This window comes from Amblyomma mixtum, chromosome 9, assembly GCF_055824585.1.
Source record: "Amblyomma mixtum isolate Tamu chromosome 9, ASM5582458v1, whole genome shotgun sequence".
NCBI classification, from domain to species: Eukaryota; Metazoa; Arthropoda; class Arachnida; order Ixodida; family Ixodidae; genus Amblyomma; species Amblyomma mixtum.
Window position 1 is genome coordinate 114,413,136 of NC_143020.1, and position 26,479 is coordinate 114,439,614.

The 26,479-nt window shown below is 44.9% G+C and overlaps 1 protein-coding gene across 3 annotated transcripts; it reads left to right on the forward strand.

Moving 5' to 3' along the window:
* The first annotated feature begins 179 nt into the window (after positions 1 to 179).
* On the forward strand, positions 180 to 25,117 carry LOC149330833 (TAF6-like RNA polymerase II p300/CBP-associated factor-associated factor 65 kDa subunit 6L). 3 transcript variants are annotated; one of them, XM_089561522.1, is made up of 14 exons: positions 180 to 479; positions 856 to 1,056; positions 1,721 to 1,807; positions 3,149 to 3,299; positions 5,969 to 6,144; positions 8,012 to 8,089; positions 9,717 to 9,818; positions 9,935 to 10,059; positions 14,518 to 14,782; positions 17,213 to 17,374; positions 20,016 to 20,174; positions 20,882 to 21,071; positions 23,066 to 23,253; positions 24,867 to 25,117. In XM_089561522.1, exons 2-13 carry the CDS (start codon positions 871 to 873, stop codon positions 23,230 to 23,232), a joined length of 1,848 nt encoding a protein of 615 aa, XP_089417648.1. In that variant the 5' UTR covers positions 180 to 479; positions 856 to 870; the 3' UTR covers positions 23,233 to 23,253; positions 24,867 to 25,117. The 3 variants fall into 3 exon arrangements, with proteins under 3 accessions (XP_089417648.1, XP_089417647.1, XP_089417649.1); XM_089561521.1 differs by having other exon boundaries at positions 186 to 363; XM_089561523.1 differs by having other exon boundaries at positions 193 to 363; positions 20,028 to 20,174.
* Positions 25,118 to 26,479: the final 1,362 nt, after the last annotated feature.

Here is a 26,479-nt window from a genome sequence, read left to right on the forward strand (position 1 = left end):
CCGCTTCAACGTAACGCCGATTACGGCATTTGCTAACTACTATACACCCAGATAGAATATATTACCTTGTGTTCAGTTCGTGGGACACCAGTATTTCTTAACCTTATAGGTTAGCAGTCAAGTGCAGCTACAGAAAATGGTAACTTTCTTTGCGCGCGCACAAGTGTCTAGTAGGTGTGCTTTGGTGCATTGAAATTCGCGGATAAAAGGTGTCGCCGTCCCTGGTAGAGTTTAGTGGTTTAGTTTTCTCTGTGGAGGTGTGGCGATGAGATCGTCGATAAGATGGGTTGCATGACACGACAGCGTCCATAGTGTCTCCTAGCTCAGGCGACACGCATAGACGGCGAAAAAGACCTTGGCCTGGTTAGTCGGAACTGCGTGCGCGCCCCGGGGCTTTTTGGCGTCCGCCCACAGTTTTCGAACGGTGCCGGTACTGCTCGCACGCGGTAGGGAAGAAGCTAGCATGTTGAAAGCAACAGGTATAGATATACGCTGTATAAAAACTTGGCCTGCGACTTCCTGGTCAGTGGAGAACCTCCGACGAAGCGCTGCGAACCGGTTGCCTTATCGTCGGATATATTACGAGCGAAATAAATGCATGAATGATGCCGTGCGTGATCCTTTCCGCGCCAAAGTCCGATACACGTGCTGCGTTTGCGCAGCATTTTTATCCTTTCTTTTTTTGTTGATGACCAATTTGCGAATGTTCACCGAGAGCCCATTGAAACCACTTGTCGATGCCGCAAATAAAAAAGAAAGCAGAGCGGGAGGATTTAGCTGTGTGGCCATCGTAAAAGTGAAACCGTTGTAGCGTGGTTGCTCACAAGATGGTAACGATTGACTTCGTTTCTGCAGAAATAAACGTTGAGGATGGCATCGAAACGGACTCTGAAAGGAACGGCACCTGGGAAGAAGCCGGAGGAAAAGCGCTACACCCAGTTTTCGAGGGACTCGGTCAGCCTGTTCGCGGAGTCGTACGGCATCACCGGTGTTTCCGAGCAGGCTCTGAGCCTTCTGACTGAAGATGTCAATTACAGACTTCGTGAGCTTGCGCAGGTAAGCGCCTCTGTCTGGAGAAAACATAAACTGAGCGCTCGACTTGTGTCAACTTTTCATGGCCGTCCAAGGTATATTCTTGTATGCCGCGGAGTTTCTTTGGCTTCCAGGAAACATTTTTGTCGCCACACTAATTTCTCTCTAAAATGTTGTAGAAGGGTTTCCCTGGAATGCTCCACAATTAAGGAGCTCTTTGAAAGGAAAGCGAGAAAGTAGTTGTAGTTTTAATGCGCACACGTTTAATTGGTAATGTATTGACCTCAACATATACAGCTTGGACTTGTTTTGAGTAGAAATTTTTGGGTAGAAATAAACGAGTGTGCTGTACTGGGTACAGATCAGAATGGTAGTTGAAGAGGCCGTGCTTAACCTTTTGGGCTGTGGTAATAGTTAATGGGCTTCCAATAATTTTTTTGATAGAGGCAGCAGCTTTTAGGTATCAATCTTTGGCTGAATGACCTGAAGATGTCTTCAGCTGTCTCCACTTGTCAAGTTTTGTGAATTTTGACTGAGAAGAGTGGAGCGGATGTGAATCCTACATGAAAATGGAGGCACTATTTCCACTTTAGGTGGAAGTTCAAAATTTCCAGCTGGAGCTAGTTTAAAGTAGTATTGAGTATGGTGCGCAATGTGATGTGCTTGACGTTTTTCTTTTTATCCTCAGAATTGCGGCCAGTTCATGCGGCGCTGTAAAAGACGCAAGCTGACGTGCAGTGATGTGGAGCGAGCACTCTACTGGAGCGACTCACCGGTAATCCATGTGGTTATGGATACTATACCCATATGTAACCCATGTATACCATAAGTAAACCATGTATGCGGGCACTAAGGATACAACGTGCTCCTTAAATGCTCGATTTTGTGGTCATCTTTTTACATTACCTTCCGCCTATGCATAATCTTATTTTGGTCAGCCTCCATGAGGTCTCAGTGTGAATGGCCAAGTCTTATTCATTTAAGGCTTTATTCAATTTTGTACAAGATTCTGTGGTTACTTTTCAGGCTTTGCTGGTTTTCAAAATTTGGGCCGGGGGAGCGGAAATTGGGTGTTATTTTCTCAGTTGGAAATTGTGCACAACGGTCTGGAAAAGTAGTTTATAATTACCAGCAACACCACTCTGAAATAAGTCTTAGATACCTGCTAGTTTCCTCAAGGCACTGTCAGCAATTTGCGCTGTAGAGTTACACTTTCAGGAAGAAAGCTTTGCGGGCAGAAATCAGGCTCAACCTTGTATAAAGCCTGCTTGGAGTGTGAAAATTGGGAAATATCAGAAAAAAGAGAAAAAGGGAAGAAAAGAATTTCCTTTTCATCCTTCTCTCAGTCGCAACAACAACAAAATTGGGAAAAATTGGCTTATCGCTTATGAAGGTTTGCCGTCCCAAGGCGACTTAGGCTATGAGGGACGCCATAGTGAAGGGCTCCTGAAATTTTGACCATCTGGGGTTCTTTAACGTGCACGACATCGCACAGTACAGGTTTCTCCCAAAAACAAAGGACCCTACTTATGAACAAATAAATGCTCCTGCTTTTAAATTAATTTGTTTCATCTGTTTTGTATTGTTTACTTGATTCAAGATAAATTTCCAAATAGTGAATTTAAGTTTAGAAAACGCAATCTTTAGCCCAGATACCCATTTATCTGGGAGTAAAAATTTGTGATGAATTTTGTGAATAAAAGCTTTCATTTAGCGATCCTATTCATTTCCCACTGTGCTAAGCACTCTAGTGCTGATATCACTTTCACTTACCAGTTGGTTTCTGGTAGCAGAGCTTCATGCAGGTGAAGGCAGCTTTGTGTGATCTTATGTATATACTAACACAGTAATCATAGAGTGGGAAGAACGCAGGACAAAGACGGGACGACACAAGCGCTAACCTGCCCAAGCCTATTCCATTCCATTCTATATATATAAATCACAACATTTACGACATTATGAATTACGACAAATTTATGACACATATATGAATTACGACATTACCAACCTTCCCAAGCCTATTCTATTCGCTTCGTTGTATGTATATAAGTTACGGCGTTTGTTCAGTTTGTTTTTGTGCTGTCGTCTTGACATGAGATCATCATGTTCTGCCCAGCCCTGTTACGGGTGCAGTGGAGAGGAGCCGCTTCCCTTTCGACACGTCCGAGAAGCTGATGTCTTCTGCACAGATGACAGCCTCGTTGACTTAATGGACGAGCTTGATGCACCCCTCCAACTTGAGGTGCCACCAGAGCCAAGCGTTCAAGGTTTGCATATGTTAAGGCATCGACCAATGTCGTTCCGCTTTTGCGACAGTAATCTGGTTATCCGGTGTCTGCCATTTTATGCGTGTTGCTTGGTTATAGTGCAAGCTCGGAGCTGGAGGACAAGTTGCAACTTTTGTTATACTATGTTTGGTTTGGTTTGGTTTACGGGGTTTGACGTTCCAAGGTGACTCAGGCCATGAGGGACACCATAGTGGAGGGCTCCAGAGAATATTGACCACCTGGGGCCTGTCTAGGTATACCGGCTGTCCCAGCTAAATGTAACCAAACTTTAAAAAAAGGCGAAGTGTCCTAGTCCAGTGAAACCAACTCAGGGTTGTTCATCGTCGCGTGGCCTAGTCTTGAGTATTTTTTTCGGGCTTAAAGGGACACTGAGGAGAAATTGAAGTTGGCTTGTATCGACAGAATACGAGCTCCTGATTACAAAAACGCCACTCATACTGACAGCAAAGCTCTTGTAACGTAGAAAAGAGCAAGAACCAAACTACAGGTATCGCCGCCACAGGCCAAACTCGCAAGTTCAAGCGTGATGACGTCATAGGACAAAGCAGTGTTGCTAGAACCAATGCTTCTAGTAACACTGGGACACGAGAAGCCACGAATCACTGAGGCGCAGCCAATGCATGCGCAAATCTCCTTGACGTCGCCAGATGGCGCCACGTACCCGGCAGCTACGCTCCCGCCTGCAGCATCGGGACCAATCGGCGCCTGCTCACCGGCGGGCTCCCGATATTCCGCTAACAGTAACAAGGTACACGGTATGCTAAAGGGTATGCGGCATGCGAGAACTTCTTTGACGACTTCGAGAACGGGATCCATCGTAACGCTGGCAAAAACGTAAACGAAGCGACGGTAGCGACGGCCGCAATAGCCGATTGGTGCCTTCAACGTGCGGCCGGCGGTAGCTTTCTTTTCGGCTGCTGCTAGGCCGCTCTGCTGGCTGCCAGAAATCACGGAGTCTGCGTTACGTCATGTGCACGTCATGTTTCACGTCACTTAGAATCCCAAGTTTGAATCAGAGCGGCGGGAAAAACTTTTCAACTTCGAATCCAAATTTCTTAGAAATAAATGCATCTTTCGCTGCCGGCCAAGTGGCAACAAAGCCATGAAATGCCGAACTATCGGATTATGCTATAAAAAAAATATTAATACAGCTCTCCTCACTGTCCCTTTAAAAGTTAATTACTTAGTTAAGTTTAATTAGCTAACTTTTTAATTATTGACTGCAGGAAGAAAGTGTCAATGCAAAAGTTTTAGATCACCTCAAAAAACCGCTAGTAGTGCTCTTTCCGTCAAGTTATGATTTACGTAGCTTCATTTATTGGCCTTAGAAGAAAGTTGTCACGTGACCAGCTGCTCGCTCACTTCTCTGCCCCAATGTGCACCCAAAGTCTCATCGGGGAGAGGACTTCAGAAAAAAATAAATTTTATTCTTTAAGGCGCGTCTTGTGACGTTGAAGTGGCATAGTTGTCATGTGGAAGCTTTTTCTTATTGTGCGGGTTGTGGTTAAAGGCCGGTAAAAAAACTACTTTACGTAAATATTACTTAGCTGCAAATGTCTCAGTAAGCTGTTTCTCAAAGCGATCTACAACTTTTCCATTGGTACTTTGTTCCTCAATTCAATAATTAAAAAGTTAGTTAATTAAGCTTAACTAATTAGTCAACCTTGAAGAACGAAAAAATACTCCAGACTAGGTCACGCGACTCTAAACAACCCTCATTTGGTTTGAGACGGCTGGGACACCCTGTGTTTTTTAAAAGCTTGGTTACATTTAGCTGGGACACCTGGTATATATATATATAGTAGGCCTGTCTAGGTATATTTGTTCCAGCATGTTTCATACACCAGAACAAATATGCATGTGGAACATGTCGCAAAATGATATATAGAATATTCGATCACCTGAATGCTGCATGTTTGATTTGCGAATGAAACGATTCGAGAGCCTGCTATTAGATATTTATTTAAGTATTCATGCACCGTAATAAAAAGTTACGGATAAATATTAAGCGGGAAATTTTTCTGCTCACCGAGAGTGGTTGGATAGGGTTGTCTTTTTTTAGTACTGTAGGCGAACCTCACTTTCCACCTTTGTTAAAAATGAACCCAGTCACTTTTCTTTGCACCATGATTGTGCATGCACAGTCGTGTGCAGTATGAGAGGGAACAAACTTTTAGTGCAAGATTTGTGAATTATCTGGTTATTTCACCACTCAGTTTGAGAACGACTTGTGGATGTTAACTACCAAGAGAAAAACTTGTCCAAAAGGAGAAAAAAATGGCTGAGGCTTAACTTGGTTAAGCCTGGAGAATGCAAAGCATCATCGTGTCGTGTAATTTGGAGGCGCACAACCACAGCGACGGCGCGAGGTGGGCCCCCGTTTCTCCACTGTCGTGACGTCACCGTGTCACGTGGTGTGACGTCATGTATCACGTGATTTGGAGGCGCATAACCACGGTGAAGGGCTGAAGTGGTAGCTAAAGTAGTATGCTTCGCATAAAAACTGAGTGGTTTTGCCACGCATCATTGCAGAGTGATCAATAATTGAGTGCTCAAACTTTGTTCCCTTTCACATTTCTCACGACTGTATGTGGCATTCCGAAGTAGATATGTGCTGAAGGCATGATCTGCATCTCTGTCTCTGACAGGACGATGGTTGGTGGTGGAAGGCGTGGCGCTCGAACCAGACCCAGACAAACCGCCAGACCCGGGTCAGGATGAGAGCAGCAGCAAAGCGGTGCACACCGATGTCAATGCCACCCACATGCAGTACTACGAGGAGATCACCAAGGCACTGCTGGGTAGCGACAAGCAGCTAGTTGAGGTAGCTCTCCCATTTAGCCATTGTTTGTTCGTTTGTTTGTTTGTTTGTTTGTCTGAAGTTCTTTGTGACAGGCTGCCCACATGCTCACTGGGTTGTGGGCAACCTTCTCAAATGCGTGCGTGTGTAAAGGAAGCAGACCATAAAGCCAGAATTGTAACTGACTATTATCAGCCACCCTCCAAAAGCTGGACCTGAGGTAATGCCGCGATTTTGAATGCGAGTCATTAGCCAGCAAAGAACTTTGGCACTGTCAACTTTTGAGATTAAGGTCTAGACTCTACAGCTAGAGAAGGATTTACGCTGACGCTCGCAATCTTAGCTCTGTTGGCATCAGGCTAAAAGCACTGTGGCATGGTTGATATTTGTTTGGTATTTGACCAAATATTTTTTTTAGGGGAATCCCCCAAGGTGGAGTAGATTTGTAATAAGGGAGTAATTACTCATTGACGTGAGGTATTTGTATTTGTCATTGTATTTGTCATTGAGGTATTTGTCATTGAGTGAGGTATTTGTATTTATGTCAAATGTGTACCAAGTAGCCAAATCCTTCTGAACTTCGTTTCTAGTTCAGCGCTCGTCCCTGTCCGTTTCTTCTTTGTCCGTGTTGTTTTACCGCTTTCGAAAAAAAAAATTGTGTTTTTGAGAATTTTGCGGTTGTAAAAATTTGATTTCAGACTTTCAGAACTCGCTGTACTTATCTCATCTCATGCAATATCTTATGCAGAACTTAGGGGATGATTGATATCCTGCTTTTATCAGTCACTTTTATCGGTCACTAGCAGTCACTCTCCTCCTGCATGCAAGAAGTTTCACCCAAATTCATGTAGCAATTGCCCCTAACAAGGGAGCAGGTTGGAATTTCCACAAGTTTTCCAATGGAGGCTCATGAGATGAGCTCTTTGCCGAATATAAAGATTCCCGACAAAAACAACGATCTACTTTATCTTATTGTTAAGGGGGGACACTGGTCTTGAAAAGAAAATTTTATTAATTTAGTCATAGTTATGAAATTTTCAGGACACATGTATTTTTGTGCGCTTATTCTAGATATGTCATTTAATTTCACGTAAAGCAATTCCTTGAGCACTTATGCACTTTTTATGCAAGTATTTTGCGGAGAGTTTTGAAGAAAATTTGCTACAGGAAACTCGCTGAAATGTATGCCATTGGGTTCTCTTGACACCAAGGAATACAATAAGGGTAAAATTATCATCCTGGCTCTCACAGAACTTGAGTAATAGGGTACTGAAGCTGCCACTTCAGAAACCGGAATACACACTTTCCTTCTCATTTCTGAAGCGACAACTTCAAAACTCTATAACTTAACTTCTATGGTAGGCAGGAAGACAATTTCACCCTTATTGTATTCCTTGGTGTCAAGAGAACCCAATGGCATACATTTCAGCGAGTTTACCGCAGCAAATTTTCTTCAAAACTCTCCGCAAAATACCTGCATAAAAAGTGCATAAGTGCTCAAGGAATTGTTTTACATGAAATTAAATGACATATTTAGAATCAGCACACAAAAATACATATCCTCTGAAAATTTCGTAACTGTGACTTCATTAATAAAATTTTTTTTTCAAGACCAGTGTCCCCCCTTAAGGGGATCAATAGCTTTATCCTAAAGATGTGTCAACTTTTGTAAGTGTCTAATGCTGAACCATATGCTTCTTCATTGTGTAAGGAAATGGAACAGACACTTTAGCATAGTGAACTGAGTAGTACCATCATCTAAGTAGTTCTGTGCTTGGGATTGTGTGGCATTTCTGGCTTTTATATTTTCATATAAGTGCAGTGGTATGCTACACTTCGTTAGAAGACTGTCTAGTCTTTGCTCAAGCCGTGAACTGTGCCTTCCCTGCAGGTTGCCTTGGAGGACCTGGCCAGCAACCCTTGTCTCAGTCCGCTGCTACCTTACCTGGTCCACTTCGTGTCACTTGGGGTATGATTTTTTACCCTCAGTTGCCAGCAGTTTAACTCTTTCTTTACCATGGAAAAACAGGCAATTTCAGGACGGTGTGCTTTCAGTTTTTTTCCATCCGTTATTTTAAAAATTTTTCTTTACTGCCGTGCATCATAGTGTTGATTATAGGATTCTCTTTTCAATCATACAAAGTAAAATAATATACGTGGCTTTTGAAAGGAAAAAAATATTTGGCAAAATTTGAGACTTGCACAAAAAATCATAAAAATAGTAGTATTATTAATCATACCCAGTTGGAAAACAGCAGAATAATAAATCTAAAATATATGTTTCGTGTGCTACTATGCCAAAAATAAGTATTCGAAGTTACAGAGCTCTGCATGTGAAAATTTTGAATAAGCGAAAAAGACTCAGAGCTTTGGACTCCTCCGCAATGGAGTACCAAGATGGACCCCGGGCCGTCTTACAAGATAACTGTGTTCGCTACTCTGCTGTTGGCATGGAATCATTCAGAACATGCCTTTAGAGAGGCCCTGAAAGGAGTGAATCATTCTGCAACAGTGAAAATGAAAGGTACAGATAGGCACCTGTCGATAGTTTAGGCAGGGAGGAACAATTATCTCTGTCCAAACTACAGTAAGACGAATTGACGTCACATGTCTGCACAAAGCTGTCGCTTGCACCTACAGTGTCGTGTTTCGATGGTCAGAAATCGAGAACACCATCACTGTTGAGCCGGGTCAGCACAAGAACAGGACACAACCTTAGGCGCCATGCTTGTGCTATAGCTCCGTGTTGACGGGTTTTATGCTTAGTTTAAAAATACTTCCTCATGCGGCTGACGAAAAAATTGAGTGCGAAATTGAAGTACAGTCTTTTTGCAACTTACTCTACGGCGTTACTCGTACAGAAGTGGCCCGGGATGCCCATAATGGGGTGTGCCATCATTCAGATAACAATTTGAATGGGCACAGTGAGGAAAGAGTGAAAGGGACACTAAGAACAGCTGCATCCTAGTTTTGTTCTGACTAAAATCTAGGTATTCGGATGATAGGAGTCAGATGAGAGGACAACAAGAGTTGTTGATGGGCTCTTTGGCTTGAGGCGTGTCTTCTTTCTTTGTGTCATCTTTTTTGCGCATAACCTCTGATGGCATTACAAGTATCAAGCCGACTAGCCCCTCAACTACTTTTGTTGTCCTCTTGTGCGACTTTCTGCCACTGCTGGCCGTGATCTTTCTCTGGCATCCATTGTGGAACTCTACTGGTTGTCTGCAATGCCTGCAGCATGGCCTACTTATGTCAATTTCATCACGTTAACTTCAGTTAGAATATCAACTTGCATATCATATCTATTCTGTGCCACTGTCGTTTCTGCACATTGATGGCCACTCCTCTTTGTTCTAAGTGGCTCAGAACAGTAGGGGCATGGTGCTGTTTTCTTTCTTTCTTTATTCAACACTGCTAACCTTGTGCAGGTCCACGCAGGGTGGGTAAAACGATAAAAAGATACACAGTCAGTAGATGATTGAAGTGTCCAAGCGTGGCGAGAGGCAATAAAGAATCATTCCAGCCGGCTACGGTGCGAGGAATTGTGCTGAATAACTTTCCATCGCACCAGGAGGACCAAGTGACTGTTGTTGCAGGTACGAAAACTGAGCCATGACCTTGCCAGCCTGGACCGTCTCCTCCACGCTATTGGCGCCCTGGCACGGAATCCCTCGCTCTACCTGGACACCCTGCCCTATGTGAGTCCGTGACGGAAGTACATGACTGTGAAAGCTCAGTGGTTTACTAGGGCCTCGCCCCAGTATTGTTTAGGCAGGCGTTTCATCGTTCCGATCTTTTTTTGCACTCTTGGCAGCCAACCCTGGTGGTCCAGGCCCTGTTGTTCTGCCTGCTGGAGCCCCTGGCTGCCGCCATCAATCCGGCCAATGACCACTGGGCCCTGAGGGACAATGCAGCACACCTCCTCGCTGCCTTGCTCAGGTGAGGAGTGGGTGTCGAAGTGCTGAAGAATTGAATCGCGTCTTGTGCATCCATACCTAGCGGTAAGGCACAGAACATGGGAACTGCTGGCTGACATTCATTGGTCTGCGGTCAGTGCTATTGGCCCCCTTTTTTCTTTTTGTTGTGCTTGTCTCCTGTGCTGCCTCGATTTCTGGTGGCTTCTGCAGCCACTGATACTGATTTTATATCGACATTTTTTTGCTGCTTTGTAAACAGTATGGGATTTAAAGTTGGGGAAGATAAATATGTTCTTCCCGCTTAACCGCGGCTGACAGAGTTCAAAGCCGCGTGGACCCCACCCCGTGGTCGCGAGCGCTACCGAGCGCTCGCCGACCACGGCGGGCCTTGCTCTGCGGGAACAAAGGAACGACACACTGGCTGACACAAACAAGGCATTTATTGCTACAACAACAATAACGCCAGCTAGCAACAAAATACACTGAGGAATCGAGGATGTCCGACTCACCAGCACGGCTACAAGCGAATGTTCGCCCACGCTAGGGCAAAGGGAAGCTCCGAGGCCAGACGGGACGGGCTGAGGGCAACATGTTTCCACACGAGGTAGCCCGCGGCAAAGAGCGGAGAAGAGACCCCGTCGCTTCCGCGCACGCGCAGCAAAACGCCGTCCGTGGCGCTGGTGTCGCTGCGACGCGAGCGCCCTCCCCTGTTAGTTAAACACAACTAAGGGGAGTGCGTTGCGGGGAAGCTAACCACAGGGAACTAGTGCGTTGCGGAAAAGCGAACGCAGGGGACGAAGGCGTCCCCACAACAGGTTAACTTCAATCAATGGCAATAAAACCAAAATTGGACTAGTTTACTGTTCCACTTGTCAGTGACTAAGTGGCAAGGTGGAAAGCCTACTGCTTGTACCTGCCAACACTGATAGAAGGTAACTTTGCTTTCTGAATATTTGGAATTATGACTGACGTACACCAGGATTGTACTGTTTGGTTTAGACATCAACAAAAAATAACAGTATGCCAAATTCATTTTAATAAATGGCTTTAATAGATTAGGTCATTAGGATCTCAGAGGTGTACGCCAGAGCTTGCTAGGTCTGGAGAAACATCATTTTTAATTGCCAATATCTTCAGTGTTGACGAAGTTAGGTTAAAAACTTCTGCAGTGCAGTGAGGAGTGATGGGATGCCAATCGCTCGTGCACTTCTAACCTCAATACTATATTCGTTGTCCCTTTAATTACTGGCAAATCATCTGCTGGTGCTAATGAACAAGCCAAGATAAATTTTACATGACTTTCCTGGCCATACAGGGACACCACGTATATCAGCGGGAGTGCGGGGGGGAACAGAATTGTTCTGTGCGAAAAAATATTGCCAATAAAAAAGATTCTCCTGAAATAAACACCGAAAAAAGTCCAGTGATTTTTTAAAACATGAACGCCGAAAAGTCAAACCCCTTACCATAATGCAGTCTGCTCTTTTTTTTTTCTGTATATTTTTGTGTTCTGTTCATTGTTCTGTTTCCTGTACTCAACACACGAGAATACAGTCGAACCCGGATATATCGAATTCGAAGGGGATCGGAAAATAGTTCGATATAGCGAAAATTCGATATACAGATATAGGCTAAAACTGCACTCCCGATCATAACAAATTGTGGCTTACCGTTTGGAACAGCCGCGAATCACATAGTATGGGCACGTAATGTGAAAGCGCTTTATTTCGCGGAAAAAAAATCACTAATTTTGGGCTGCTTTTTCCCCTGGGAAACGAAGTTCAAAACACTGGCCTCGATCTTCTCGAGACTGTCCAGGTGCGAGAGCACAGTGCCTTCCATTTCGCCGCAACAGCGCCGAATCAGGCTAACGCTGACGCCAGTTCAGTGGCTGCGCACGGACGCGTTTCTTCGACAACACAGTTGCCCTCGTCGTCGCTGGAGTCGGCGTCTTGAACGCCAGTTACCGCTTGAACTTCGCTGTCAGTGTTAGTCCTCAACAGTCACTTCGGACGGAACGGCGCCGAGAAAATTGGACAAGTCGCGAAACGCGTCGTCCAAAAACACATCGTCATCTAAATCTTCCGCATCTCCGGCCACTTCGAGGCCTGCCTTGCCAAAACAGTTGGCTACTGGGGCTTGCTTCACGTCGCGCGTTGAAACACAGGCACACACAAAAAAAAACAAAAAAAAACACGCGAGGCGCAGATGGAGCGATAAGAGCAAAGCCTATGCGAGCGGCAGTCAACGCGGCTGCGAAGGAACGACAGAGGGAAAAGAAAGAGCAGGGAGAAAGATCAGCGCTCTGGGCTTCGTTTTTTTTTTTTTTTTTCTGAGCTCTCTCTTTTCCGCAGACCCACGATGTGCCCACGAGCGACCGTTTTCTCTCTCTCCCTTTCCCCAAGAAGCGTGGCTTAGAACCGGCGCCGCGCGTCTCCATGCCGCACTCTCTCTTCGCTAAATGACCTTGACGGAGCACACGCCGGCGATACAGGAGGAGCGGGAAAGCTCGCGCCGGTGGGGCGCAAAAATGGGGAACAAAATAAAAGGGTCCTGCGCCTGCTGACTGACTGCGGAAATGTTCTCCGCTGAGGCGGCTGAGGACCGGACAGGAATGTCTTTGGGGAAAGCGCACCGTCCAGGGGCGCGGCGCGGCGTTCGATATATCCAATGTCCGGCGAAAATGGAATTCGATATACAAAGCAACTGTCCTATACTTTTACATAGTATTTTCAAGGGGGTAATCTGTGTGTTCGATATAGCCAATAATTCGAAATATGCGGGTTCGATATATCCGGGTTCGACTGTAGTTGCCATTTAATGCTTGCAGGCAACTAATCGTACCCTCTGCAGCAGTGGTAGCATGGCAGAATTCATCTGTTGCATTGTTTCCCATGGTCTGTCTACAATTTCTTAGTTTATCTCACTGCTGACCCTAAAAACGTGGGTTTGATCTGGGCCACGGCGGTAGAATGAGTCGCTTTGGGGCATTAAACCCCCAAAGACCAAACCTCTAATGCTGGTTTACTGAGTGGAATGTATACGTGTTTTTAGAAACATGGGTGTGACCACTGCTCTCATCCCAAGGTTGTGAAGGCCAAAGATGTTCGAGTAGGAATCTCCGGCAAGCAGGTTCAGGCCATTGCTAAATCTCACGGAAACGACCAGACCATCGACTGAGGAACGGGAAACATAATCAGTCATGCACAAGCAAGAACTCCTTGCACACTCACAAGCATGCCATTTGTTCTATTTATTTTTCATTTGCCGGTTTCACTGTCTGTGAGCTCTTATTTCACAACGCTATGTGAACTCTCCCAAACGACTCATTGGCCGAGTTTGCCAAGCATCCTATTTCACAGTGCTGTGCCAGCTTGCCTCTGCAGAAGTGGAGGTCACTCTTCTTGAACCATTGCCATGATTATCTTTTCTGTGGCACAAGCACTGCAACCCGATTGATTTTTTGGCATCATCATCATCATCCTGACTACGTCCACTGCAGGGCAAAGGCCGCTCCCATGTCTCCGTTAACCCTGTCCTTTGCCAGTTGCGGCCACCGTATCCCCGCAAACTTCTTTATCTCATCCGCCCACCTAACTTTCTGCCGCCCCCTGCTATGCTTGCCTTCTCTTGGAATCCACTCCGTTACCCTTGAGGACCAACGGTTATCTTGCCTTTGCTTTACATGCCCTTCCCAATGGGTTCCAAAGACGTGGTGTTTCTGGAGTCCTATTAGAAGCACTTTTGTTCCTTGTAGTCTTGTCTTTTTGTTGCCTTTTTAAGGCGAAAGCTTTTAATGGCTCATACTGTTGTGCGTTAACAAAGCGTGTCACACGCATTTAACTCGGGAACTAAAAAAAAAAGATAGCAGAAAACCAATGGTTGCTTAAGATAAAGGAGAAAAAAATGAACCTAGAAGCCATGTTTGATGACTGTAGATTAATTAGTTAATTAATTATAGGCAAAAATGTCGAAATTGTGTAGACGTCAATATAGCTACGGGAACGGTGTGACGTCGCATCCACCGGAAGTCGTCACGGCATAGTGAAAATTGTCACAGAATGGTTGGAAAAACGTCGGATTTGTGCCAAATTAGATGGGAAAATGTGTAATCAAGCGTTAAGATCCCTGAAAGATGTATAATTTGGGTATCGATATAGCCACGGGAACGCTTTGATGTCACATCCACCGGAAGTCGTCACGGCATAGTAAAAATTGTCACAGAATGATTGGAAAAACGTCGAATTTGTGTCACATTAGATTTAAAAATGTGTAATTAAGCGTAATTAACACTTAAGATCCCCTAAATATGTATGATTTGGGTATCGATGTAGCCACGGAAATTGTGTGACGTCACATCCACCGGAAGTCGTCACGGCGTAGTGTCCTCGGCTTTCGCCTCTCAACACTTTAGTTTCCAAGGTGTCTTCGCAATTTCTGTCAAGGCGAGCCACCACAGCAGCTGTGTTGGTGTGTGCAGGTTCTGGGGGGACCGCATTGTGGGGCTGGAGACGCAGGTGCTGGATGCGTTGGGCGAGTGTGTGCGGGACCCCTCCCTGCGGCCCCTGTGCGCTCAGTACGGAGCCGTGTCGGGGCTGACCGCGCTGGGCGTGGACGCCCTGCGGCAGGTGTTGGGCCCTCCCCTAGCCGGCTACTGGCGCCACCTGGAGGCGGTGCTGGCAGACTGCCGCCCGGCCAACACCCAGGCCCAGGCGGATGCCACACGGGTCCACGGGGCACTGCTGGTCTGTGTGTGGTCTTTCCCCTCTTTCCTGCTGCAGTGAGATGTTCCCTGCCCTTAGGGGCTACATGTGATATGGAATTATCAGCATGACGCAGTTCAGAGCCAACCACTGCTCAGTGCCATGGCGAGCCCTTGTTTGGAGCAGTAGATCAGGCACTCCATGTGTTATCTTCAAGGGACTGTGATGTATGGTCACAACAGATGCATGCTAACCAGTCGGAACAAAATAAAAAGCCAGAAAATTTTGTAAGGTGAAAGCGTTCAATGGCTTATACTCATGGACATGACTCTGTCCGTCCATCCGTCCGTTACATTTAAAGTGAGTCATAACTAGTCATTACTAGTCACAAGTCATGACTAACTAGTCATTAAAGAGTCATCAACTAATTAGTCATGAGTAACCAGTCCGTCCGTCCATTACATTTAAAGTGAAAGTCATAACTAGTCATTACTAGTCACAAGTCATGACTAACTAGTCATTAAAGAGACATCAACTAATTAGTCATGAATAACAGTCATCAACTAATTAGTAATGACTAGTTAGTCATTAGCCACCCATGACCAGTGCCCCCTGAATTTGTCTCCAGTGCCTCCAAGTGCCCCCTGAATTTTTCATTATTGCCATCGCTTTTTTGTCTACTCAGAAAAACTTGACCAAAAGCATCATATTTGAAAGAACCTTTACCTAAGTTGGTAAACTGAGGGTGTCCCTAGCACAGTGCCATTTCAGTCATCATTGCCTTTACTTAAATCTCCTGTATGAAGGAGTGCCAAACATTGTTGCACACCATTACATAATGTGTTATGCAGTATGAAGTGAGCAATTAGTTGTTTTATTAGGAAGAACGATAATGATTCATCACATTTATTCATAGAGAAATTTCACTCCGTGAAAAGAAGGCTTTGAACAATTTGTCACATGCACTAATTCTTAGAGACTTTCACTTTAACCACGTTTAATTTTGCTTCACTGTTCGTGCACAGAGATGGCTTCCTGGGCACCATGCTAAATTGTCTGTGCTGCAGATTTTAGCAGTGTGTCCTGGCATACACACCTGTGCATCATACCACACGAGTTCAAGTGTTCATATAAGATTCAAGTTCAAGAAAAGCCAGTTATTGTGGCATTGAAACCGTACTTCTCACACCCTACAGTCAGTCAGTGTATAATACGAAATTTTCGAAAGAGTACCTAATTCGCTTTCTCAGGCACACTACACATGCTTGAAGACTACAGAACTCACGACAGGGTTAAGCAATGTTATGCGAATAAGATAAGAGGTGAGCACTTGCTTAGATAGGTGTTGGCTCAACAAGGCCACAGAGAAACCAGATCATAACAAGTTGCAGTGAGGTTACAAACTGCTCTATACCAAACAGACATGCTGAAAGGTCTCATAGTTGTGTCTTGTTTCAAATAGATGTGTGTACAATTCATAACAAGTTGCATTGAAGTTACAAACTGGGGTATACCAAACAGACATGCTAAACGATCTCATAGTTGTGTCCTGTTTCAAATATTTATTTATTTATACAGAATACCCCTAAAGGCCCTCGAGAGGGTATTACATAGGGGGGGGGGGGGGGGGCGTAGGCAATTGAACAGAATAAAACAAAACAACAAATATAAAACAAACAACAAAAGCACAAATAAGACACTTTGGATGACATAAGTAAGCAAAAGAATCAATCAAAAACACAAATAAGACACTTTGCATGACATAAGTAAGCTAAAGAATCAAAAGAATGGCAGCGCGGCAAAGAACGAAGATTACTGCAGTATTAAAATTATACAAACAGAACACTAATACAATGAATCTTTTTAGTAACAAACCCTGCAAAAAAGGAAGCCATGAACAAATAAAATAACAATGTATGTGAAGAGTTAAGCCGTAGTTATTGAAGATATAAGTTTAAAATATTTATCAGGATCAGTGGTGGTTGCGATATGTGAAGGCAGAGTGTTCCAGTCAGATATTGTGCGTGGTAAGAATGAATGCGCATAGATAAATGTTCTGCACGTGAAACGTCTAACTTTAAAGGGATGATCGCGGCGGTCAAAAATCGAAGGAGGCAAAGAAAAAAGTCGTTATGAAGTGATGGATGATGATAAAGTTTATGAAAAAGTGATAGTCGTGCAATTTTATGGCGGAGACATAAATCCTGGAGACCTGCGCGTTTCTTTAAGGCTGTGATGCTGGTGTTACGTGAATAATCGGAGTAAATAGATGTGTGTACAATTCTTTCTCACAAGAGCAAATGGAATTCTGAGATTTGACTGTCGATAGCAGTTTGATTCCCATGCACAGAACTGAGAATAGTGCGTAGCCCATTCTAATGCTCAGCACAGTTAGTGTGGTGGATGCTTTGTTCAAATGCGAAGCGGCTGCACATTGTCCCCTGATACCTGCTTTCCTGCGTATGTTGGCAGCTGGCGGCAGAGCTGCTGGTGAAGGAGCAGCGTCGAGCGATGGCGCGGAGTGAGTCAACGCTGGCACCCTACGAGCTGCTGTACGAATGCTTTGGGAATGCCCTGGCCTCTAAGCTGCCCTTGCTGCCTGACGTGGCCCCTCTATTGTACACACCACGGCAGGTGAGCTTCACTGCCTCTAACTTTAAGGGAGACGTGGCTACTAAAACTGTTCTGGCTGTTGTTATCTACTTGACATTTACTGAATATAAGCAAGCAATAAATTTTGCTGATGTCACAATAGAGGTCAGTTTAACCTTTTCAGGTGCTTTGTACACAATTGCGTACGAGGCAAACTTTCAGCTTTTTCTGAGAAACTGGCGCACTTAACAGTGATTTCATTATTTCAGTCAAATTGAGCACCCTTCTTGTTGCAAATTAGTTGGGTCTTTTTGTACTGTTTAGCGAATGCACTAAGTAGTATATCACATAATAGTGAGCTAGGTAACTCTTCATTCGCTGTTTTTGTGCAGACAGATTTTGCCGCGAGTGAAAACATCAATTGTTTTTCCTAAATTTCAAGCATAATGTGCATCTTTGAAACACAAAGTGATTCCATGATCCCTAGGGTGCTTACCTGACGCACAAGAACATTTCAATGGTACTATTTCTAACAAATCTGACACTTTGTATGGAATTCTCCACATCACTGTAAAAACTTACCTGCAGGTCTCTCACGCTCGAATACTAACAAATTCCCTTTCCTTAGGCCTGAATATACTACTGAAAAAATAATGGAGTTCAGTCAAAACAAAAAATGGCGCCTGAAAGAGTTAAGATGTCTTTCACACTTTATGAGTTAAAAAGTTTTTAGTTAGGCACCTTTGCAAAGTCATTTCAAGTTTAATTAATTAAGGAACCATTTCAATAGATTTTCATAGTTGCATTCACCAAGGCATGTTCTACAGGGTGTCCATGCTAACTTTAGCCAAGGGTTAAAAAATAAATTATTTGAGGTAGGCCAGGGAAACCGCTTACATAATCTATCAAGACGCTTGCGCATCATAGGCAATTTTTTTATTTTGCACTTAATTAATTAGAACTTAAGATAATTTTTCTAAACGCGTAAATATTGACTTTAGGCAGCAAATGTGAATAGCAGAGTTAGAGAGCACCTTCAGAAACCCCCATTCCATTGATTTGCGATAAAAAAAGCCTCACGTGTATCTTTTTTCCGAGCTTCAAAGAAAGCCCGCGAAATACAAAAAATCACGTGACTAGCGCATTTGCGCGCCACGATTGTGCTGCTCTCAACCGTGGGTTGAGTGAACGAAATCAGCTGCTAGCAAGGCGCGACGACCTCAATGCGCCGGCAGGCCGATGTGTCAACGGTGGTTGCGGCCCCCGCGCGAGCCAGTCTGCAAGCGTGACGGTGCAAGTTGCAGCGAACGCGCCGGGCATTGTGAGCTATGACATGGCCAAAGGTGACAAACACAAATTCGACGAGTTTTATTCACCACTGAGAGCCAAAAGAGGACAGGCAAGTATTTTACTTATCTTCTTTTGCCTCTCAGTGGAGAATAAAACTCGTCGCATTTGTGTTTGTCACCTTTGGCCATGTCATAGCTCGCAATGCCCGGCGCGTTCGCTGCAACTTGCACCGTCACGCTTGCAGACTGGCTCGCGCGGGGGCCGCAACCACCGTTGACACATCGGCCTGCCGGCGCATTGAGGTCGTCGCGCCTTGCCAGCAGCTGATTTCGTTCACTCAACCCACGGTTGAGAGCAGCACAACCGTGGCGCGCAAATGCGCTAGTCAAGTGATTTTTTTTTCCGTATTTCGTGGCCTTTCTTCGGAGCTCGAAAAAAAGATACATGTGAGGCTTTTTTAATTGCAAATCAATGGAGTGGGGGTTTCTGAAGGTGCTCTCTAACTCTGCTATTCACATTTGCTGCCTAAAGTCAATATTTACGTGTTTAGAAAAAATATCTTAATTGCTAATTAATTAATTGCAAAAAAAAAATTGCCTATGATGCGCAAGCCGGTTGGTAGATGTATGTAAGTGGTTTCCCTGGCCCACCTCAAATATTTTATTTTTTATCCCTTGGCTAAAGTTAGCATGGACACCCTGTATATAGTAAGGCTGTTAGTTTATCCTTGTGCCCTTAACATTTTTTTTTTTTTTGTGAAAATTGAAAGAACTTATACTCTGCATGTTCACATAGTATCCACAGCACTCATGTTGTCTGCTGTTCCTTCTCATGTCCCGTTTTTGCGCTAAGTTCACATCAATGGAAAACCAACTGGGCCAGCTTTATGTTCTTACTGACACATTATTCATTTAAAAAAAAAAATTAAAAGCACAAAAAAAAACTGCAGCGACATAATTGTTTTATTAACAAAGTCAAATTTTTCAGAGGATTTCGGAGCTTCCATTGTCCTCACTTAGAAGCACATGAAATGTTATTAAACTGAGCTAGCTAGGTCTCAGTGATGTTTCATCTGGGGAACTTTCTCTTTCTTCAGAGAATTTCAGAAGCAAAATTTGCAAAAAAGGGAATTTGGACTGAATTTTTGGGAATTTTAGAGCAGATATTGTCTAGCTTTTTCCACAATGCCTAAGTTTTCAAGCTTTTGCCGGACTTTAGAAGGCAAAAGTAGGGATTTGGTAGGGAAGTAGGGAAAAGTAGGGGTTTAAAGTACGATTTTTGGGGTCTGATTGAGGGAATGTTTCGACCTAGTTCTTGCATGACATTGTGGTCACTGTCAAATCGGTCGAGAGTGGGCAATGCCGTGCGTGGCACCTGTTGTGGGTCACAGCAGCCCTCTTTACAGGCAGAGCAAGCGGGCAGCAACAGCCCCACGGGAGAGCAGCTCTTGGAGGCCTTCTATGAGGAAGAGCGCAGCCCCTCGGCCGCTGACGAAGACAACAACTCGGAGGAGAGCAACCTGAGTATGCCACCGCCCAACATCCACCCACAGGTGAGCTCTGTGCTCTTGCTTGGAAGATTAGGTATAAGGTTGGGGGGGGTCATACATCTATCAGAATGGAAGAGTAGGGACTGCTGTTGTGTTATACTCATCATCATAAGCCTAACTACAGCCAGTTCAGGACAAAGGCCTGTCCAATTAACCCTGTCCTATGCTAGCTGTAGCCAACTTGCCCCCCCCCCCCCCCCGCAAACATCCTAATCTCATCCGCCCGTGTGACTTCCTGCTATCCCCTGCAATGCTTGCCTTCACCTAGAATCTATTTCATTACCCTTAATGACCATCACTTTATCTTGCCTTCACATTGCATGCCTCTCCCATCTCTACTTCCCCTGTCATGTCCATTTGCATGCTCCGTTACATATAGTTTAGTACAAAAAAGGAATTGTAGAAGCTGAACTCCAATTAGTTGCATCGTGAGGCCAGTTGTGGGCACTATATGGTATGCGAAACAGTGCATTTGTGGATTGTTTGAGGGAGAGTGCCATTTCTCTTCGGTTCACCATAAAAAGAAGCGCTTGGTCATGTGAACATCCCGGTTGGAAGTCAGCGAACCGGAAGTGGCAGCGTGGTTACCGCTCACTTGTGAGGTCTTCATTGACAAGTTAACTGCTGCAGTAGCTCAATGTGGGTGCACTGGAACTGATCAAAGGTGCATTCCTCGCATTCAGGGCGCGTGTGTGGTCATTTTATCACAGGTGAAGAGCACCATTTCCGACCCGGCCCGGGGCATCCGGCTCACCATCGCCCTGAGGAGGCCTCCGAGCGAGAGCAAACAGCCGCGCAAGAAGCGGCCTGCCGCAGCAAGTACCCACCTGGAGCCAGTCTTCGAAGTGGTCCCGTGGTTGCGGCCTCCGCGGCGGCCCTCCATTACCATAAGCTTCGAAGGTGGGTGGTCTTGGGGGCGACTTGGGGCTGTTCACAGTGACCGAGTCGCTGCGGCATTGTACCATTAGGAATGAGGTTGTAATGATGGCCTCATTTCGGTAGAGGAAATGTGGAAACAGACCCATATTGTGAAGTATCAGTGTGGATTAAAGGACTCCAGGGGAGTCGGAATTTAATTAAAGCCTTCCACTGCAGTGTGCCATGTAGCCTACCCAAAGCATTGCTTTGGCCTGGTAAATTCCGGTAAATGATAACAAGATGACTGTAGATAGCGTGCAGGTGTGTGCTTCTGTAAACTTCTATACCTCATATGAATTCTCAGATGTTTCTTTGTTTTCTTCTTCCTGCTTGCTGTTCTTGTAATTGTATTTATGCCTGCTTTGGATTTGCAAAGATACTCCTGGTATCTATGGATTATTTTATTATGCTGGTTATTTATTTTTGAACTCTTTGTATATAATTTAATTAGGCTTATGTGCATTTTGTTGCTGGCTGCCAATTAGAGGTTCATGGGCCCCTGTCAAGTTGTTGCTAACAGCTTTTAGCCCATGAACCTCTCCAGGGTGTACTTTTTTGTTCTAGAAAAATAAAGAATCTAAAAAAGACAACAAGAAGCAAGGCCGTAAGGATGCTGTTTACTCACTGCTGTTTAGATCATTGTCTTTTGTGGTTTAGTGTGAAGTAGGAGCACTGATTTAGGCTGTAGGAATGAAAATCAGGGCCGAGCACAGATAAAAACCACACGCGTGGTGACGTTAGCTAGCTTCACTACTGGTACTGATGTTGAAAAACTGTAAACAACTTTGCTCAGATGACTCGCATTGTTCACTTAAAGGCTGTGACTCTGTATACAGAGAGCGATTGTTACAGAAGGGTGTATGCTTGGGCTTGTTGGTTCATATTTGAAAGGTAAAAACGTAGCGCAAAGAAACAAGGACACAGAAAGACAGACAACACACGGCGCTATTAGTTCATTAGGTTTGAATCCACTGTATTGCAATGCGCATTGAAAACACAAGAAGGGAAGCTACAGCTGCGTCGGTGCTGAAAGTTAGTAAGTTATGGCTGAGCTATTCAGATCCAACTCAAGAACAAAACAGCAAATTCCCCTCAAAGCAGGCCCACCAACCAGTGTTATCGACCTGTTGTCGTAATCGTGGTCAGCTGCCTTACAGCTGCCAGCGTGCACCTGCTAACAGCTGTAGCAGGTGCAAGGTGGCTGATGGCAATGTCACATAGGCTGATGCCATTAGTTAGAGGGCTTTCTTTGAGGTCATTTGCTGCTTCATTCTTGAGCTTTATGTGACTGTAGATGGGCGTGACCAGAGGTAGCGTGCAAGCACGAGCCATAGCAGTTTCCTAGAAGGATGTGACAGAACAGACCACTAACTTCTTTTGTAAAAAGGTGCTTGGTTGCCTGTTAACCACCTTGCATGAAACGCTACCACTATGCAAGCAACAACACTTTTGCATGAATGGTTGCTGCAGCAGCTACTACTGAATAGCACTAGCATGTTTGTGATGTGCAGCTGTCATTAATTTGGATTTTAGACCATGCTTTGCTATACTGCTTGTTTTTCTGTGTTGTCTCACTTTTTAAATCTCCTTCATCGCCGCGGAGGCTCAGTGGTTATGGCACTCGGCTGCTGACCCGAAAGACGCAGGTTCGATCCCGGCTGCGGCAGCCGAATTTCTTTGGGGGAGAAATTCTAGAGGCCCGTGTACTGTGCGATGTCAGTGCACGTTGAAGAACCCCAGGTGGTCGAAATTATCCGGAGCCCTCCACTACGGCGTCCCTCATAGCCTGAGTTGCTTCGGGATGTTAAACCCCAATAAACCGAATATCTCTTCCCTTACCTTTTTGCTGTGTCTGTCCTACACGTCATCATACAGAGTAAAATACTAAACGAACTATGTTTGCACGTTCTGGTAGTGCAAGATGCAGTGTTGTTGCTGTCACTCTGAGTGCGGCTCTGTGTGGCTCTGACACCCAGGTGCGACTCCGCTGATGTTCGCAACACCCCAGCCTCCTGCTCCAGTGGAGACCGAGTGTCGCACGGCCGAGCTGAGCCGCCGCATGGGTAGAGTGGGTCGTGGTGCGCGGCGGAAGAAGGCGTACCGCGACAGGCACATTGGAGCAGGCATTGATGCTCTGCTGTGATGAGCATGCTTCACCTGCTGGGTATGAACCTCCCCTCTCAGCATATATATAGTGGGGCATTACTGGTCTGACAACTGTTGCATAGGGGCGAGTCGTTGAGAGCCTACCCTGTGATGAGTTATTGACTTGTGTTAGCATAGCATATACTAGTCTAACAACATTTGCATAGGGGCTAGTCATTGAGAGCCTGCCTTGTGATGGGTTATTGACTTGTGTTAGCATAGCATACTGGTCTAACAACTGTTGCATAGGGGCGAGTCGTTAAGAGCCTGCCCTGTGATGAGTTATTGACTTGTGTTAGCATATCATATACTGGTCTAACAACATTTGCATAGGGGCTAGTCATTGAGAGCCTGCCCTGTGATGAGTTATTGACTTGTGTTAGCATAGCATACTGGTCTAACAACTGTTGCATAGGGGCTAGTCATTGAGAGCCTGCCCTATGATGAGTTATTGACTTGTGTTAGCATAGCATAGCATAGTCGCTGCCATGGTGCTACACTATTGTTGCCAGATTGTCATTCTCGTATGCTATGAAGACTGCACCAATGTAGCGTAGCAGTGGACTCAAACCATACGTGCTACACATGTGCAAATAGTGAATTTTCAGTTAGAAGCGAATAGTTATTTTGTTCTAATAGTTTAAAAGCGACACGAATGTTTTCGAAACGAAGCCGATAGTTTGTGACTGGAAATGTAGCAGTAAAAAAAGAGAGGCAATTTGTTAGAGCTGAATAGCAGTGCTGAAATGCATGGTTTGCAGAATTCGCCAAGGTAACTGGAATAAAAATAAAAAATAATGCTTTCGAAATTGCACTAGGCAGTGTTCAAGCAGCAGCAAGCCAAAGTGCAGTATGCATCAGTCGTATCCTTTACATGCTGCTGGTTTTAAATATAAAGTTGCTGATACATTTTTCGGGCGCTGAAATTTCAGGTGCAATTCGTACTTGTGTGGCACCGAGTCATATATCCCACAGCGTTCAGGGTACAATATTGAAAATATTCGACTTTGGGAATATTCGAGGTTTTCAAATATTGCTGTTCGTTTCGAAACTCAGATCGAATACCACATTATTCACTTCGATGTTTGAAATGTTAAAATATTTGCGTAACCCTAATACCTGTCATTTCACTGAGTGTATGAGAGACCAGAAGCGGACAGAGTGGGTAAGAGAACAAACGCGCGTTAATGATATCCTCGTTGAAATCAAGAGGAAGAAGTGGGCTTGAGCAGGCGAGATAACCACTGGTCCTTAAGGGTAACGGAGCTATTGTTTTAAATAACCCGTTGTGTATATATTCTGTACGTATTTGTAAACTGCTCACTGCCTTCTCTAATGCCCTCCAAGGGCCATGAAGGAACCTGAAATAAATAAATAAATAAATAAGTTGATTCCAAGAGAAGGCAAGCGTAGCAGAGGGCGCCAGAAAGTTAGGTGGGCGGATGAGATTAAGAAGTTTGCGGGGATAAGGTGGCCGCAACTAGACAAGGACAGGGTTAATTGGAGAGACATGGGAAAGGCCTTTGCCCTGCAGTGGGCGTAGTCAGGCTGATGATGATGACGGTGATCATTCTCAAGGGTAGCCTGTGCCATTGGTAAAGTGTGCATCATTTCCTTGCTGTTGTCTTCTAGGTGAACAGCGTGCCTTCTGGGTTCCATCAACAACTGCTGCATCTGCGGTATGATGATGATATCAGATCCTTGATTGAAATCTGACGATAGAATGCGACCGCAGATTCAGATTGCTCTCCCGTCGTCACCCATGGATCACATGGTGAAGACGGACTTGTACAGATGACCATCATAGCTTCATTGCATGTGTTCAAAGTGCACATCTAGACTTTAATCATGCTGTAATAAATGCTCTCACTGCTGCATGCTTATTTTTAACTTCAGGTTGTTTTTCACTCTGTGTGTAATGCAAAGCTTTTTCCCGGTTACGTGTGCAGTTGTGATGTAGTAATAATGCTTTTGTGCATCTGCAGCCCCTTCGAGCACATTCGGGCACCACTGATTGACGGATTTGAAGCGCAATATCGGTGCTACCGGGCCACCAAGGATTTGTTGTGCTACCAAACTCTTTGTTTAGGCACTCTGCTTTCGTTTCTTGCATGGTTTGTATTTTTCCCGCAAGGCCACAATTTTTGAAACAGCCTTGAAATTGAAGTTCCGGCGTAGTGCACTCGAGGGACGGCGTCAGCCGCAGAGACAGCGTGCTCGGAAAAAGCCCGCTTTGCGCGATTCTTCTGCATCCGCAGCAGGTTTTTTTTCAGTGCTTCAAGCAGCAGCGACTCTGGCGATGATGCTGCATCATCGGAATGTGATTCGGATGAAGAAACTGCGCAACCTCAGCACTAAACATAGGCAGCTGTCTGCCCGTAGGCTTCGTTTTCCGCTCCTTGTCTGTTTTCTTTTGTTTTTTTGCTCACGGTTTGCACATCGCACTCACACCATGAATGACGTCTGGTTTCTGTACTGTCTTGTCATCATATCAGCAAGATTTACTTCAGTCTGCCTAAAAAAGAATCGGCTTCAGGCCCCGTAGAAATCGGGGCAGCGACACTTCGTAAGAGCCCAAAGCTGTTCGCGAAAGCCGTGGATGTATTCAGACTAGTTCTAAATCGTCCCAAAAATGTTCCAAAATAGTTGCTTGTAAAATCAAAGTATTGTAGAGCATTTTTAGGCAATTTGCAGTTAGACCTTGTTATAATGGACACGGATCTTACTAATCATTGCCTATATCAAATTGCTCCTAAATATTTTCAACAAGCACATGCATTTCTTACTTTATATATCGAACGCAGTTTGCCGCGAAGCGGACATATCGAACTGCCAAGCGCCAAGATGAGCATGGTCGGTTGGTAAGCGGCAGGCTTTGCCTCACTACATGAATGACTAGTGGTGGTGCGTCATGCTTTAACGCCGCACCACCGCTAGTCGTCCATGTAGTGATGCAAAGCCTTAGCGCCATGGTTCCCGCTTCATTATCTCGTTTTTACCACAAAAGATATAGTGGCGAGAACAGCTGATAGCCAGGTGGTCAGCCACATGGTCAGTAGCAGCTTGCTAGCAGCCATCCTCTGCTCACTTCAACTGCCATGAAGCGGAGATGGTGACAACTGCGGTATCTTTCATTCTGGCGTCCGACATTTTGCACTTCTCCTCTGTAATGCGGAGAAGCCAGCCTAGCTTACGTTTGCAGCTCGCTTTTTTGCATCCTCTGCAATCGCCGCAAGCTGCTTCGG

Excerpts from the sequence above, each read along its gene's own strand:
- LOC149330833 (XM_089561522.1), top strand. The coding sequence starts at position 871 with ATGGCATCGAAACGGACTCTGAAAGGAACGGCACCTGGGAAGAAGCCG. Across the intron at positions 3,300-5,968 it reads ACCAGAGCCAAGCGTTCAAG|GACGATGGTTGGTGGTGGAA; the intron begins GTTTGCATATGT and ends TGTCTCTGACAG. Across the intron at positions 21,072-23,065 it reads CATTACCATAAGCTTCGAAG|GTGCGACTCCGCTGATGTTC; the intron begins GTGGGTGGTCTT and ends TCTGACACCCAG.